Source organism: Filicampus tigris, chromosome 20 (genome assembly GCF_054856515.1).
Source record: "Filicampus tigris isolate MCC_2025a chromosome 20, RoL_Ftig_1.0, whole genome shotgun sequence".
In the NCBI taxonomy this organism is placed as follows: Eukaryota; Metazoa; Chordata; class Actinopteri; order Syngnathiformes; family Syngnathidae; genus Filicampus; species Filicampus tigris.
Genome location: NC_141236.1, coordinates 12464956 through 12478887, shown reverse-complemented (window position 1 = coordinate 12478887; position 13932 = coordinate 12464956). Strand labels below are relative to the sequence as shown.

The 13932-nt window shown below is 41.3% G+C and overlaps 2 protein-coding genes across 2 annotated transcripts in view; one reads left to right on the top strand and one right to left on the bottom strand.

Moving 5' to 3' along the window:
- The first annotated feature begins 56 nt into the window (after nt 1-56).
- On the top strand, nt 57-10649 carry abcd4 (ATP-binding cassette, sub-family D (ALD), member 4). Its single transcript, XM_086019667.1, has 20 exons — nt 57-412; nt 501-619; nt 1559-1686; nt 2650-2789; nt 2904-3020; nt 4025-4150; nt 4883-4933; nt 5009-5103; nt 5177-5298; nt 6140-6231; nt 6306-6395; nt 6512-6717; nt 6865-6956; nt 7029-7065; nt 7161-7210; nt 7867-7919; nt 8100-8176; nt 8278-8393; nt 9553-9706; nt 10536-10649. The coding sequence occupies exons 1-19, from the start codon at nt 369-371 to the stop codon at nt 9646-9648; spliced, it is 1851 nt and encodes a 616-aa protein (XP_085875793.1). The 5' UTR covers nt 57-368; the 3' UTR covers nt 9649-9706; nt 10536-10649.
- Nucleotides 10650-11605: 956 nt separating this feature from the next.
- Nucleotides 11606-13932, bottom strand: part of acss1 (acyl-CoA synthetase short chain family member 1) — a 28612-nt gene continuing 26285 nt past the window's right edge. The window contains exons 14-16 of the mRNA XM_086018507.1: nt 12262-12325; nt 12074-12189; nt 11606-11993 (exon numbers count right to left, since the gene is read on the bottom strand). Of these exons, the coding sequence (XP_085874633.1) occupies nt 11817-11993; nt 12074-12189; nt 12262-12325 (357 nt within the window). The 3' untranslated portion in view covers nt 11606-11816. The remainder of the gene's footprint in view (nt 11994-12073; nt 12190-12261; nt 12326-13932) is intronic.

Genomic DNA, 13932 nt, shown 5'->3' with positions numbered 1-13932 from the left:
CGAGTCACTATTGCGCTTTTATTTCGAAAACGCTAAACATCCGGTTAAAGGCGGAAGTGTTGACTTTTACTTTGTCGGGTAACAAAACCACTCACCGTGTGTATTCGCCGAATTCATTCTGGAGGAATGCTAGCACGGCTGAGTCGGCGTTCATTGCAAACATTTCTTTTGTATTTTAATTGAAACTTGTGCAAACCGTAGATTTAAATGAGTGTTTCGGCCACATGTTTACGTCAACCCGTATCGCCAAATGCTGCAAATGTGGTCATTTTTAACGACTACATTTGTTAGCATCACGTTAAAGTTAGCTTACCTAAGCTAGCTAGTTTGGGTAAATGTAAACATTTTTTCACCCTTTTCTGGCGCAAATGCCTCGCTTCGAGAAGTCGAATGGTAGAGGGGAAACACAAAGGTAAGATTTGTCAACCTTTTCATTTCAGAAATGCACTTTGACTGTGTCACTCCAAGCTATGGTTGCTTTCTCGTTCAATGTGCAATAGACCAAAGTTAGACTGGAAGTTCGTGCAGAGGTTCTGCAGCATTCAGAAGGTTCTGTTCCCGTCATGGAGCAGCCAGAGTGTCCTCATGTTTGCCACGCTACTCGGAGTCACTTTAGCAGGTATTGTGAAGCTCATCTCACAAAAAAAGCAACAGTTTGCAAAGCAGGAAGTGCGTGACGTCACGCATCATCACGCGAACCATCAGCTCGTGATCTAATCAATTCATGGAACGATTTCTATAGTAAAAAAAAGAAAACTTGGGCAAGAAAGTTTAAATCTTACAAGGAAAATGTCATATTACAAGACTGAAGTCATAACTAGTATAACTAAAAACGTGGACCGTTGTAAAAATAAAGGTGATGCGCTTTGCGGGGAAAATATGAGAAACGTGATTTTAAAAGAAAAACTTTTTTTTTGCATGAGTAAAGTCACCATCTATGCGAAGAAAATAATCATACTATTACATTTTATGTGGAATAAATCGTACTATTTTGAGAATAAGGATGCCATATTTTGTGAAAACAAAGTAACTTTGTGAACGATCCAATTTGAAAAAAAGTAATTAATAATTGAACATTGTTAGACAAAAGGTTGGACGATTGCATGAATAAAGTAACCATTTTATGAGGAAAAAAAATACTGAAAAAAAGTCTTACTATTTTGAGAAATGCGAATCTTTGGAATTTTTCTTGTAATTTTGCTGTTAATTTCTTACCACTTATTTGTACGGTATTACCATCATTATTATCATTATCATAGCCAAAATATTTTTTCCTCCAGCCCAAACACTCATTTCGTTGAGAGATAAATAAAATAAATATGAGCTGGTGGTCCTTTTTTGTGTCCAGTCAGCCCACTTGTGATGCTTCACCAATTTCTTGTTTTTCACCAACTTGTCACCGTCAGCATTTTTCTCTTTGTTGTCGTTTGCGCGCGGCGATAGCAAAATGCCTTATCAGCGTCTGACCTTCCGCTTCGAACATTTGGCTGACTTCGATCAGCTCTTTTGGTTTAACGAGCTGCTTACACAGCTTTTCCTTCTCTCCTCCTCAAACCAGAGCAGCTGATCATTTACCAAGTGGGCGTCCTTCCCAGCCGCTTCTACAACGTGCTGGCCGACAAGGACAACAAGAGCTTCAAGAGCCTGCTGCTCACTGCCATGCTGCTCATTGTCCTCAACTCCACCGTAAGTACGTGCATCAGGCGAGATCCGATAGTCATGAACCCCCCCCCCCAACCCCAACCCAAATCTAAAAAAGCTGCTGAAAGATGCCACAAGATGGCGGCAAAGTACTACTTCAGTGACACTCCTCAGCTTACTTCAAATACTTCCTTGACATCAAAATGTCATCAGATAGCACCCCAAAAAAAAATCCACAAATTTGCAAATGCAAAATGAATGCGAATATTTTGTATGTGCATCAAGCCACCACCACATCATTAGGTACGCATTCTCAAGCTAATGAAATGAAAAGAAATGAAACAGAAGTTACAACAACAAACTCTTCCGATACACAGATGACAGTGCTCAATTTTGAGTGAGAGTTATTTATATTTATTTTGGTGTACTTTGTGTTGGCATGTACGCATTTCAGGGCCTTTTTTTGTTTTATTTTAATTTTAAAAAATGAATATCGGTGTGCATACTTGTAGAAACCCAATTTTTTTTTTTTTTAATAAGAAATTGACTCAACTTATCTTGAGTGATCTCCAAACTTTGCCTTTAAAAATAAATAAATAAATAAAAATAAAACTATGGACTGTTGACTGTTGTTACTGTTTATGCATTTCATTGTACTGTGCCATTATCATCATCCACAATAAATTTGGCCTTTTTTTTTTCTCAATATTTGACTGTTATATCAAAATGTTAAATGAGTATTTCTACCTTATTTTGCTGATTAGCTGTTGGCCAAACAAAGCACACTACTTTTTCTTTTTTTTTTTTTTTTTTTTTTAACTCAACATCACACTTGAGTCTGAATTGCAAGTTTATGACGCTCGTAAACTCGCCTGGTCAGGACAGTCTGAAATTTTCACAGCCATTTGACCTTTGACCCTTCTGTCACATTCACGCACGTTAACACGATTCCCCCTGAACTCGTTTTTCTATTTTTATTTTTTTTGGTCTTCTTTCCCGCCGTAACAGTTGAAAAGCCTGGACCAGTACATCGCCAACCTGATGTACGTGACCTGGCGCCAGGCGCTGACAGAGAGCCTGCACGCCGCCTACTTTCGGGGCCGAGTCTACTACACGCTCAACGTGCTTCGGGAGGACATCGACAACCCGTAAGCGACGACTTCTTGACAAATATTTTACGATATCATTTATTTACTTTTTTTTTGGGGTACGGTGGCCATCGTTGGCGACGCTTGAAGAAGTGCGTTTGTTTTGCTCGAAAGGGACCAGCGCATCAGTCAGGACGCGGAGAGGCTGTGCAAGCAGATGAGCTCCATGGCGAGTCGGCTGATCGTGTCGCCCTTCACGCTGGCTTATTACACTTACCACTGCTTCTACAGGTATTGGCCCCCAATGTCCTCCATGTTTGACTGCAACCATTTTTTATGCTTACTCCAGTGCAGGGAGGCGAGACAATCACTTGGGTTGTGAAATATCCTTTTTTTTTTTTTTTTTTTTAAAGTTAGTTCGGTTTCGTCACGTGGAGCCCGCCTCAAAAATAGAATGATGACATTTTCTCGATTTTTATTTTTTTTATTTATTTTTTTTTATTTTATAAAGTTAGTTCGGTTTCGTCACGTGGAGCCCGCCTCAAAAATAGAATGATGACATTTTCTCGATTTTTTTTTTTTTTATTATTATTTTTATTTTTTTTATAAAGTTAGTTCGGTTTCGTCATGTGGAGCCCGCCTCAAAAATAGAATGATGACATTTTCTCGATTTTTTTTTTTTTTTATTATTATTTTTATTTTTTTTATAAAGTTAGTTCGGTTTCGTCATGTGGAGCCCGCCTCAAAAATAGAATGATGACATTTTCTCGATTTTTTTATTTTATTTTTTTAATTTTTTTTTTTATAAAGTTAGTTCGGTTTCGTCATGTGGAGCCCGCCTCAAAAATAGAATGATGACATTTTCTCGATTTTTTTTTTTTTTTAATTTATTTTTTTTTTTATAAAGTTAGTTCAGTTTCGTCATGTGGAGCCCGCCTCAAAAATAGAATGATGACATTTTCTCGCTTTTTTTTTTTTTTTTTTTTAATTTTTTTTTTTTTAATTTTTTTTTTATAAAGTTAGTTTGGTTTCGTCACGTGGAGCCCGCCTCAAAAATAGAATGACGACATTTTCTTGATTTTTTTTTTTATTTATTTTTTTTTTCAATTTACCATGCAGCTTATCGTCGCTGTATATGTAAAAGTGTTCAAGTAACCCCAAAAAAAAAAAAGTCAACTTTCTATTCTGTTAAGGTTACATTTTAAAAATAAAATGTAATAATTAGCGACGTCTCTGTCAAAGCAAGAAGTAACTGAGTGTTGTGATTCCGACCTGGCCAAATGTTTGACTTTCAGCACTGGCTGGATGGGCCCGCTGTGCATCTTCGCCTACTTTGTGGCGGGCACGCTGGCCAATAAAGTCCTGATGGGGCCCATCGTGTCCACATTGTTCGAGCAAGAGAAACTGGAGGGCGACTTCAGGTACGTTGTGCCGCGACGCTTCAAGTGCATTTCCAATCCAAGGACGCGAAGTCCCTTGAAAGTGTGGGCGAGCCCTTGGCCGATTGTCGTCAACCGTCGCTGCGCTTTTGTCAGGCAGGATTCGCGTCGGTTCAATCTTGTCGGAAATAACACAGGGAGGGGCCGCTTGTTGGTGACGGCAAGCTCCGCTCCAACTCCAGCCGGCCAAGTTCCTAAAAAGAGTCATGACCGGCGTAACGTTTCTTCCACTGTAAACACGGACATGGGGGGGAACATTTTTTAATTTGAATTAAAAGTAGGCACAGTAAAGCTGTGTTTACGATGAGTCAAAAATTGGAAAAATCATTTTCTCATTGCATATTTTAAATGAATTGTCTCACATTTTTATGAAGATTAGATGTGCTCTCGATGCCACTTAAAAAAAAAATCGTATGTATATGAATGTAAATAAACTAAAAAAAAAAAAGAAATGCATGTGAATAAAATGTAATCTGATACTATGTTAAAATTAGCTAAATATAAATGCATGCAAATGTTGATCGTATATTGAAAACATTCCAATATGCTATGAAAAGTCAATCAAATATTTTGATGAGATATATTGCAAATACTCAAATAAAATCACTCATGATGAATGTATCAAATAGATCAAATGTAAACAAGAGTTTCGACATGTTCCGGCTGACGTGGGCCCCTGACTTGCCGCTTTTTGTGATCCTTCCCCGAGCGCAGATTCAAGCACATGCAGATCCGAGTCAACGCCGAGTCGGCGGCTTTTTACAGGTGCGAGCCGCCGCACGCGCGTGACACACGTCAAGACTCGCTCACGTCCGCTTTTTGTTGCAATTTGAAATGCAGGGCTGGTAAAGTGGAGCACATGAGGACCGGCCGCCGCCTGCAGACTTTGCTGCAAACTCAGCAAAGTCTGATCAACAAAGAGCTGTGGCTGTACAGTAAGAACACACACACGCGCGCACGCATGCTGTGCGCCAGATGTGACGACGTCGTGCCCGTGTCCATTTGTAGTTGGCGTCAACACTTTTGACTACCTGGGCGGCTTCCTCAGCTACATCATCATCGCCATTCCCATTTTCGGCGGCCTCTACGATGGCCTGACGCCCGGCGAGCTCAGCGCGCTCATCAGCAGGGTACAAACGACTTCATCTCTGTTTTTTTTTTTTTTTTTTTAAATTCCACAGTTGCGGGAAAACTTATACAAGATGCTAAAAAAAAAAAAAAAAAAGGAAGAAGAGTCAGGTCTTGTTGCCCAAAACATTACGCCACAGAATGCTAGGACAGGAAGAAAACAATTTTTTGATATGCAGTCACTTTTGGGGCTTAAGCTACGTAGAACCGAGAATATTTTGCATTCTGTGTTCAGTGCTTATCAGTCACACTGTTTGTTGCCTTTCTGTGGTGGCATCACAAAAAATAAAAAATAAAAAAAATCAGACTAAGATTAAAAAAGATGTTTGTTCTGAAGAAAAATGTATTCACTGAGTGATTTGCTTTTTTTTTTTCACACTTTGAACAAAAATGTCACAGCAATAAAAGCCAAAAGATTTTGTGACATTGTGAATTCTGTTTAGGTTTGTTTTGTGAAAAATGTGTGAGGGGTTTATTCAATGAAAGTAAAACCATTTTCTTCATTTTCTTTCTTTGGTTTTGCAATCTTGTTCAACTTTTTTTCTTTTGATTAAAGTACGAACATTTTGTCCAATGTACGCTTTTTGGGAGGTGAATCTCTCTCTCAATCAGATTAAAATCAATAAATACCCCCCTCCACATTTTTTTTTACGCATTGAATAAAAACCAAAACAAAGAAAATACGAGAATAAATAAATGCCGACAAAACGATTATTTGTTTTGAAAACATGACAAAATTGCAAATAAACAATATTGACGTGCCTCTGGCATTGTGTGAAGTCAAACTCAATCCCCAAATTGTCCTGTTTGAAAGATGACGCCCAAACTTTGACTTGTCCGCAGAACGCCTTTGTGTGCATCTACCTGATCAACGGCTTCACGCAGCTCATCGACTTGTCCGGCGCTCTGTCCGACGTGGCCGGCTACACGCACAGGTTAGCGGCCTGGCCGGGCCGGCGCGCGACCCCGCGACCGGCCTGCCGTGACCTTTGCCCGCCCCTTTGCTCAGAATCGGCGAACTGAGGGAGGTGATGGACGACGCCCTGCGCCAGCAGTGCGACTACGACCCGGCTTCGGGCGAAAGCTACGACTTTGACAGGTGGGGCACACAAGTCCACACGTGCCGCTTTTGCTCTTACCTCAGCTGCCCCGAAAAAAATAAAAATCCTGCATCATTATTTTTTATTTATTTATTTATTTATTTTTTTGACGCAGTGACTTGAACGTGCACGGCGGCCCCGTGGACACGGCCTTCGTCGTGGACCGCCTGTCCTACAAGTCTCCCTACTCGGAGCAGCAGCTGGTGGAGGATCTGAGCCTGACGGTCAGAGAGGGGACGCACCTCCTGGTGGTGGGCAACACCGGCACGGGCAAGACGTCGCTCCTGAGGGTCCTCAACAGGCTGTGGGAGGCCGAAAGCGGTGAGGGAGTACAAGTGCGGGATTCTGGTCGGAACTAATGTTGCCAGACTATTTTTTTTTTTTTTTTTCTCCAAAATTTCACATCAAGTCCCAAGCAACATGCCCAACTTTTTTTTTCTTTTTTTTTTTTTTCCCGTCGCTCGTCAGGTTTCGTCCAAATGACCACATGCTTCGGGCCCCGAGGGACGCTCTTCCTGCCCCAAAAACCGTACCTGACTGACGGCACGCTGCGCGAACAGGTCGCCTGCCGTTTCCACTCTGTCGTCTGCCATTTGAAATCCAGCCAAATGACGAATGTGCCCTCCCAATAGGTCATCTACCCGCTCAAGGATATTTACCCGGAATCAGGTAAATGAGCACTGTCAATCAATGCAGTATGTCGGCAAGGTTTACACACTGCAGGTACAGAATGATTTTTTTCTTCTTTCTTCCCCCCCACTCAGGGTCTGTAGATGACGACAGAATAATGACGTTTCTGGAGCTGGCAGGGGTGGTAAGTTTTGCATTTGATCTGATATTCAAGTCATTTTTATTTTTATTTTATTTTTTCCCTGTCAGAAATAATCGGAATAGATATTATCTGGTCAGTCTAAAATTGTTTTTTTAAAAACAAATTTAAGAAATAATGAGAAAACAATTTTTCTTTTCAAAATGAAAGTAAAACCGCTTAGTTAGTTTCAGCCAGCAATTTTGTTCAAATGTTTTAAATCGTAATAGATTTCATTTTCTAAAGGGGTTCTTTTACAAAATGAAAATACAATTTCATTAATTAAAGTCAAAGAATGACAAAAATACATAAGCCCCGATTTGTATTTATTTTTTAAGCAATAACAAAGTGTTTCAACTTTTCTTTTAGTTTTACCTATTTTTTTTTTTTAAATGATAATCACATACACATTTCAAAATGAAGGCAAAAACATTTGGTTAAAATGTGACAAAAACGCACCTCACTTTCCGAGTTGTACTCCTTTTCCTCATCTTTTTTTACCGATTCCAACTTGCGGTTGCTTTCGCCATCTTGCACTGAGCAGCCAGGACAGGCTAAATTAGTTTTCCTCTTGTGTGGTTATCACCAAAAGTTTTGGCGATTTGAGCTTTTGTGTGAATTTCACCATGTTTTTAATCGGTTACTCTTGTATTTGATTCCAGTCAAATCTGCTGAAGCGGACCGGCGGCCTGGATGAAGTCGTGGACTGGAACTGGTAAGATGACATTTTCCGCTCGTTTTGCCTGAACGGTGTTTTGAAAAATGCATTTTTAGAGTAAACTTAAAAGCATCACGCATAGTAACGCATCCTAGTGTGACAGCGGCTAATGCTAGCATAGCATTGCAAGTACACTCGCGTGCCGCTACTCACTTGGTCATGGAAATGTCGTTGCAGGTATGACGTTTTGTCTCCGGGCGAGATGCAGCGTCTTTGTTTCGCTCGACTCTTCTACCTGCAGCCCAAATACGCCGGTAAGTCGAGAAAAAAAAAACAAAACAACAACAACAACAAAAAAAATGATTTTGTGGCACGAAAAAGTTGTCTCATTGTGCGGTGTTGCCGTTGACAACAGTCTTGGACGAGGCCACCAGCGCCTTGACGGAGGAGGCGGAGTCTCAGCTGTATCGCACGTGCAAGCAGCTGGGCATGACGCTGGTCAGCGTGGGACACCGCACAAGCTTGGAGAAGGTCAGCTCTCATTTGACTTTTCACGCTTTCTTGGCCGCATATTCTTACATCGATACATGAGATCGTCATAGATTTGAATGTAGTCATCATGACGTGATAATATCAAATAACTTTCCACGTAAAAGTAGCGATAGCTGCTTTTTTTTTAATGAAATTTAGAATTCTGTTGTGGTTTTTTTTAAAATAAAATAAAATACATTCAAATTTGCGATACATGTAAACAGCGTAGTAGCAGAATCGATTAAATTGGTTTAGTGTTTACAATGTATGATTTAATCAAGGTGAAAACTAACAAAATGTACAATTTAACTTCAAAGAAATGAGATTTTGAATTTTTTGTTGTATATATATATATATGCTCTTCACTCCAAAAATCTTGGTCAATGTAGTTGAAAACCTCCGCTGTATTTTGGTAAAATCTTTCTGTATAGGAACAAAAAAATGTGTAATTGTTAAACCCAATCACATATTTTTCAAGAACATGTTCCATGCAAGCCCACTAGTTGAAACACGGCATTCTGATAAATATTGTGTTAGTGGAATAAGAGTTAATCCACTCGTTTTTTTGCCATCTCTGGGGCGGCCATTTTGCCACTTCTGTCGCCTCAAAATGACATCACAACTGCTCTGGGCTCAGGTAGCAACCAATCACGGCTGACCTGTTTTCTGAAGCGGCGCCGCTATTGATGGTTACATAAGCACAGAGCTGTTGTGATGTCATTTTCAGTCGACAGAAATGACAAAATGGCCGCCCCCTGAGATGGCTAAAAACGGGTGGATTTTGCTTCATATTCCACAAACGCAATATTCATCAGAATGCCGTGCTTCAACTAGTGAGTTTGCATAGAACATATCATTGAAATAAATATGTTATGGGTTGATTTCCAGTTTAAGTATGAATGTAGTTGCCATACGTTTAGGAATTGAATTACATTTACAGTAAAGTAAACATAAGAAAAACATTGAACAGCTTTTGCTTGGAAAAAATGTAGTTGTTTTTATTCAAATAAAACCGCAAAAAATTGATTTTGAACAACTTTTTATCCCATCACATCCAATGTTTGAAAATAAGTGCAAAGTACTTTTTACTCATCAAAAGTGAGAGTTAGTCAGCTTTCAGGTGAAATTTCAGGATCAACATAAACCTTGTCTCTTCCAGCACCACGACGTCCAGCTGAAACTGTGCGGCGGCGGCCGCTGGGAGTTGAGCCGACTGAAAGCCCCCGGCGGGAGTCTCGCGGACGACGTCATGTGACCACCGGCGCCGCACGCTCGCCCTGGCTTCCGTCTCGTATCTCCGCCGGCATCGTAAGGTGACTCCTTTTTGTTTGTTGCTTAGCTTAGGGCGCGGGGGTGCTCGGGTCCAGTCCTCAAGAGACCCCTCCCCCCACCCCCATCCGTTCTGTTTTCCATCTCATCATGCCCGCAACACACCTGATTGAAATGATCGCCGTCGTTATCAAGCTTGGCCAAAGCTTGCCGATGAGCGGATCGTTTGAATCGGCTGCGTTGCTGGCAGGGAGACATGGAAAAACTGGAGGGGGGGGGGGGGGCTCTTGAGGACTGCGCTCGAGCGCCCAGGACGCCGGTGTCAAACTCTGGTTCTCGAGGGCACCTATCCTGCAGGTTGTCCGTCTCCCCTTGCCGCAGCACACCTGATTCAAATGGTCAGGCTCATCATCGGGCTCCTTGAGAGCTTGTCGATGAGCCTGACCATTTGAATCAGGTGTGTTGCGGCAAGGGAAGACGGACAACCTGCAGGAGCATGTTGTCCGTCTCCACTTGCCGCAGCACACCTGATTCAAATGGTCAGGCTCATCATCGGGCTCCTTGAGAGCTTGTCGATGAGCCTGATCACTTGAATCAGGTGTGTTGCGGCAAGGGGAGACGGACAACATGCTCCTGCATGTTGTCCGTCTCCCCTTGCTGCAGCACACCTGACTCAAATGGTCGGGCTCTAGCCTGACCATTTGAATCAGGTGTGCTGCGGCAAAGGGAGACGGACAACATGCAGGATAGGTGCCCTCCAGGGGAGGAGGACCAGACTTTGACACCCGTGTTCAAGGGGATCGCGCCAGAAAGGACTTGGGTAGCATGGGCTGGTGCAAATTAACCCCCCCCCCCCCCCCCCTTCTTTTACAGTTTGACCTAGGTGTTCAGTGACAGTACATCCAGTGAGAAAGTGGAATCTTTACAGTTGTAATGTTTATTTGTTGTAATCCACTGAGTCAATTAAAACAATTTTCTGAAACCACACGTCCTTTCGAGAGCTTGATTTTGGTCATCCATTAATGTCCATCTTGTCTTCTTAAGTGACGTTTCAAGTTCCTTTTGTTGCGACACTGATCAACGATCTCCCCGGAGAGGAAAACTCTCTTGCTCCCGCTGACAGTTTGGGCTGTCACTTGCGGCCTCCCTCCGAGCCGTCGCCGCTTTCACGTGACGCGTCTAATTACAGCCGACCCGGTCGGGGGGGAAACCTTCGAATTAAGGTTTCCCCCGACTCGATCAAAGCAGCGCGCCGGCGCTCCGCCATCGCCGTCGTTGGAGGATGGTGTCCCAGGGGTGTGGGAGCATGTAGGCCCCCCTCGTCCTTGTTGATGCTGTTTTCTCCACGTCTCCTTATTTCCCATGGCCTCCTTAATCCATCGTTTGAGTTGATCGCTTTCCGATGTTATGATTCTGCCCTGCTCACAGTTCATGGTATGATTGTTTCTTCTGCCGTGGTCTGTTACGGCTGATTTCTTGTCCGGCTTTTTGTTTTTGGGTTGCGGTGTAATGTCCTGCTGTTTCTTTTCCGCATTCTGTTTGATGTGTCCTTTTTTTTTTTTCGTGTACTGAAAGTTCGACCAGTTTCTCCCATGTATGTTTTGCACGGGATTTCGTAAATGTGCGGAACCCCAAAAATACTTTCAGTACACGAAGAAGAGAGCATCAAACAAAATGCGAAAAAGAGACAGCAGGACATCACACCAGAACCCTAAAACAAAAAGCCGAACAAGAAATTAGCCGTAACAGACCGCTGCAGAAGAAACAATCATACCATGAACTGTGACAAGGGCAGAATCATAACATTAGAAAGCAATCAACTCAAACGATGGATTAAGGAGACCATGGAAATAAGGAGACGTGGAGAAAACAGCATCAACAGGGACGAGGGGGGGCCTACATGCTCTCACGCACCTGGGACACCATCCTCCAATGGCGGCGGCGGCAGGCTGGAGCGCAGCTTTGATCAAGTCGGGGAGCCTTAATTTGAAGGTTCCCCCGACCCGGTCGTCTGTTTTTAGACACGTCACGAGAAAGCGGCGACGGCCCCCGAGAAGGCTGCAAGTGACAGCCGAAGCTGTCATCAAGGTAAGAGAGTTTTCTCTCCCGGCTCGCAACAAAAGAAACTTGAAAGATCACCTTGATTTTGGGTCTTCATGGCTGCTGCTGTTTGGCGGCGAGGTCGCGGTGACCTTGGATGATCTCCTGCACGGCCGCGGGGTCGTCCAGCGTGCTGAGGTCGCCGAGGCCGCCCAGGTCTCGCTCCACCACCTTGCGCAGAACCCGCCGCATGATCTTGCCCGAGCGCGTCTTCGGGAGGCGCTGGACAAACTGGAGACCAAAAAAAAAAAAAAAATGTGCATTTTGGTCGTAAAACAAATGAAATGCAATTTGCAGACTTTGCAACTGACCTGAATGTGGTCGGGGCAGGCATACTTGGCGATCTTGTTGGACACGGTGTTGTTGATCTGCGCGGCGAGGTCGGCTTCTTGGGCGTCCTGCTTGAGGACCACAAACGCGTACACGCCTGCAAAAAAGAGGACATGCCATCACTCCAAGAGACGTGGAACGCCATCAACACTTTTGAGCGCCGACTCACCTTGGCCTTTGATGTGATGCGAGCAGCCAATGACTGCCGATTCTGCCACCGCAGAGCATTGGTTCTGTGACAAGGAGAGTTAGCATTAGCTTTTCAAAAAAAGACCTAAGGGTTATAGTATGGTGTTTTTTTTTTTTAAAGAAACGAGGTAAGGGTATAGTAAGGCGTTTTTTGTTTTAAAAACGAGTTAAGGGTATAGCAAGGTGATTTTTTTTCCGAAAAATGAGGTAAGGGTATACCCTTACCTTTTTTTCTAAAAAAGATAAGGGTATATACTTACTTTTTTTTTTTTTTTCAAAAAACGAGGTAAGGGTATACCCTTACCTTTTTTTCTAAAAAAGATACTTACTTTTTTTTTTCAAAAAAAGAGCTAAGGGTATAGTAAGGCGTTTTTTTTTTTTTTTTCGAAAAACGAGGTAAGGGTATACCCTTACCTTTTTTTCTAAAAAAGATACTTCCTTTTTTTTTTTCAAAAAAAGAGCTAAGGGTATAGTAAGGCGTTTTTTTCCCCGACAAACTAGGTAAGGGTATAGCAAGGCGTTTTTTTTTTTTTTTTTTTTTTTTTTCGAAAAACGAGGTAAGGGTATACCCTTACCTTTTTTTCTAAAAAAGATACTTACTTTTTTTTTTTTCAAAAAAAGAGCTAAGGGTATAGTAAGGCGTTTTTTTTTCCCGAAAAACTAGGTAAGGGTATAGCAAGGCGTTTTTTTTTTTTTTTTTTTTTTCTAAAAACGAGGTAAGGGTATACCCCTTACCTTTTTTTCTAAAAAAGATACTTACTTTTTTTTTTTTCAAAAAAAGAGCTAAGGGTATAGTAAGGCGTTTTTTTTCCCGAAAAACTAGGTAAGGGTATAGCAAGGCGTTTTTTTTTTTTTTTTTTTTTTTTCTAAAAACGAGGTAAGGGTATACCCTTACCTTTTTTTCTAAAAAAGATACTTACTTTTTTTTTTTTCAAAAAAAGAGCTAAGGGTATAGTAAGGCTTTTTTTTTTCCCGAAAAACTAGGTAAGGGTATAGTAAGGTGTTTTTTAAAAAAAAATAAGGTAAAGGTATAGCAAGGGTTTTTTTTATTTTATTTTATTTTTTTTTTCGAAAAACGAGGTAAGGGTATACCCTTACCTTTTTTTCTAAAAAAGATACTTACTTTTTTTTTTTTCAAAAAAGAGCAAAGGGTATAGTAAGGCGTTTTTCTTCCCGAAAAACTAGGTAAGGGTATAGCAAGGCGTTTTTTTTTTTTTTTTTTTTTTTTCGAAAAACGAGGTAAGGGTATACCCTTACCTTTTTTTCTAAAAAAGATACTTCCTTTTTTTTTTTTCAAAAAAAGAGCTAAGGGTATAGTAAGGCGTTTTTTTCCCCGACAAACTAGGTAAGGGTATAGCAAGGCGTTTTTCTTCCCGAAAAACTAGGTAAGGGTATAGCAAGGCGTTTTTTTTTTTTTTTTTTTTTTTTTGTTTTTTTTTCGAAAAACGAGGTAAGGGTATACCCTTACCTTTTTTTCTAAAAAAGATACTTACTTTTTTCTTTTTCAAAAAAAGAGCTAAGGGTATAGTAAGGCGTTTTTTTTCCCGAAAAACTAGGTAAGGGTATAGCAAGGCTTTTTTTTTTTTTTTTTTTTTTTCTAAAAACGAGGTAAGGGTATACCCTTACCTTTTTTTCTAAAAAAAGATACTTA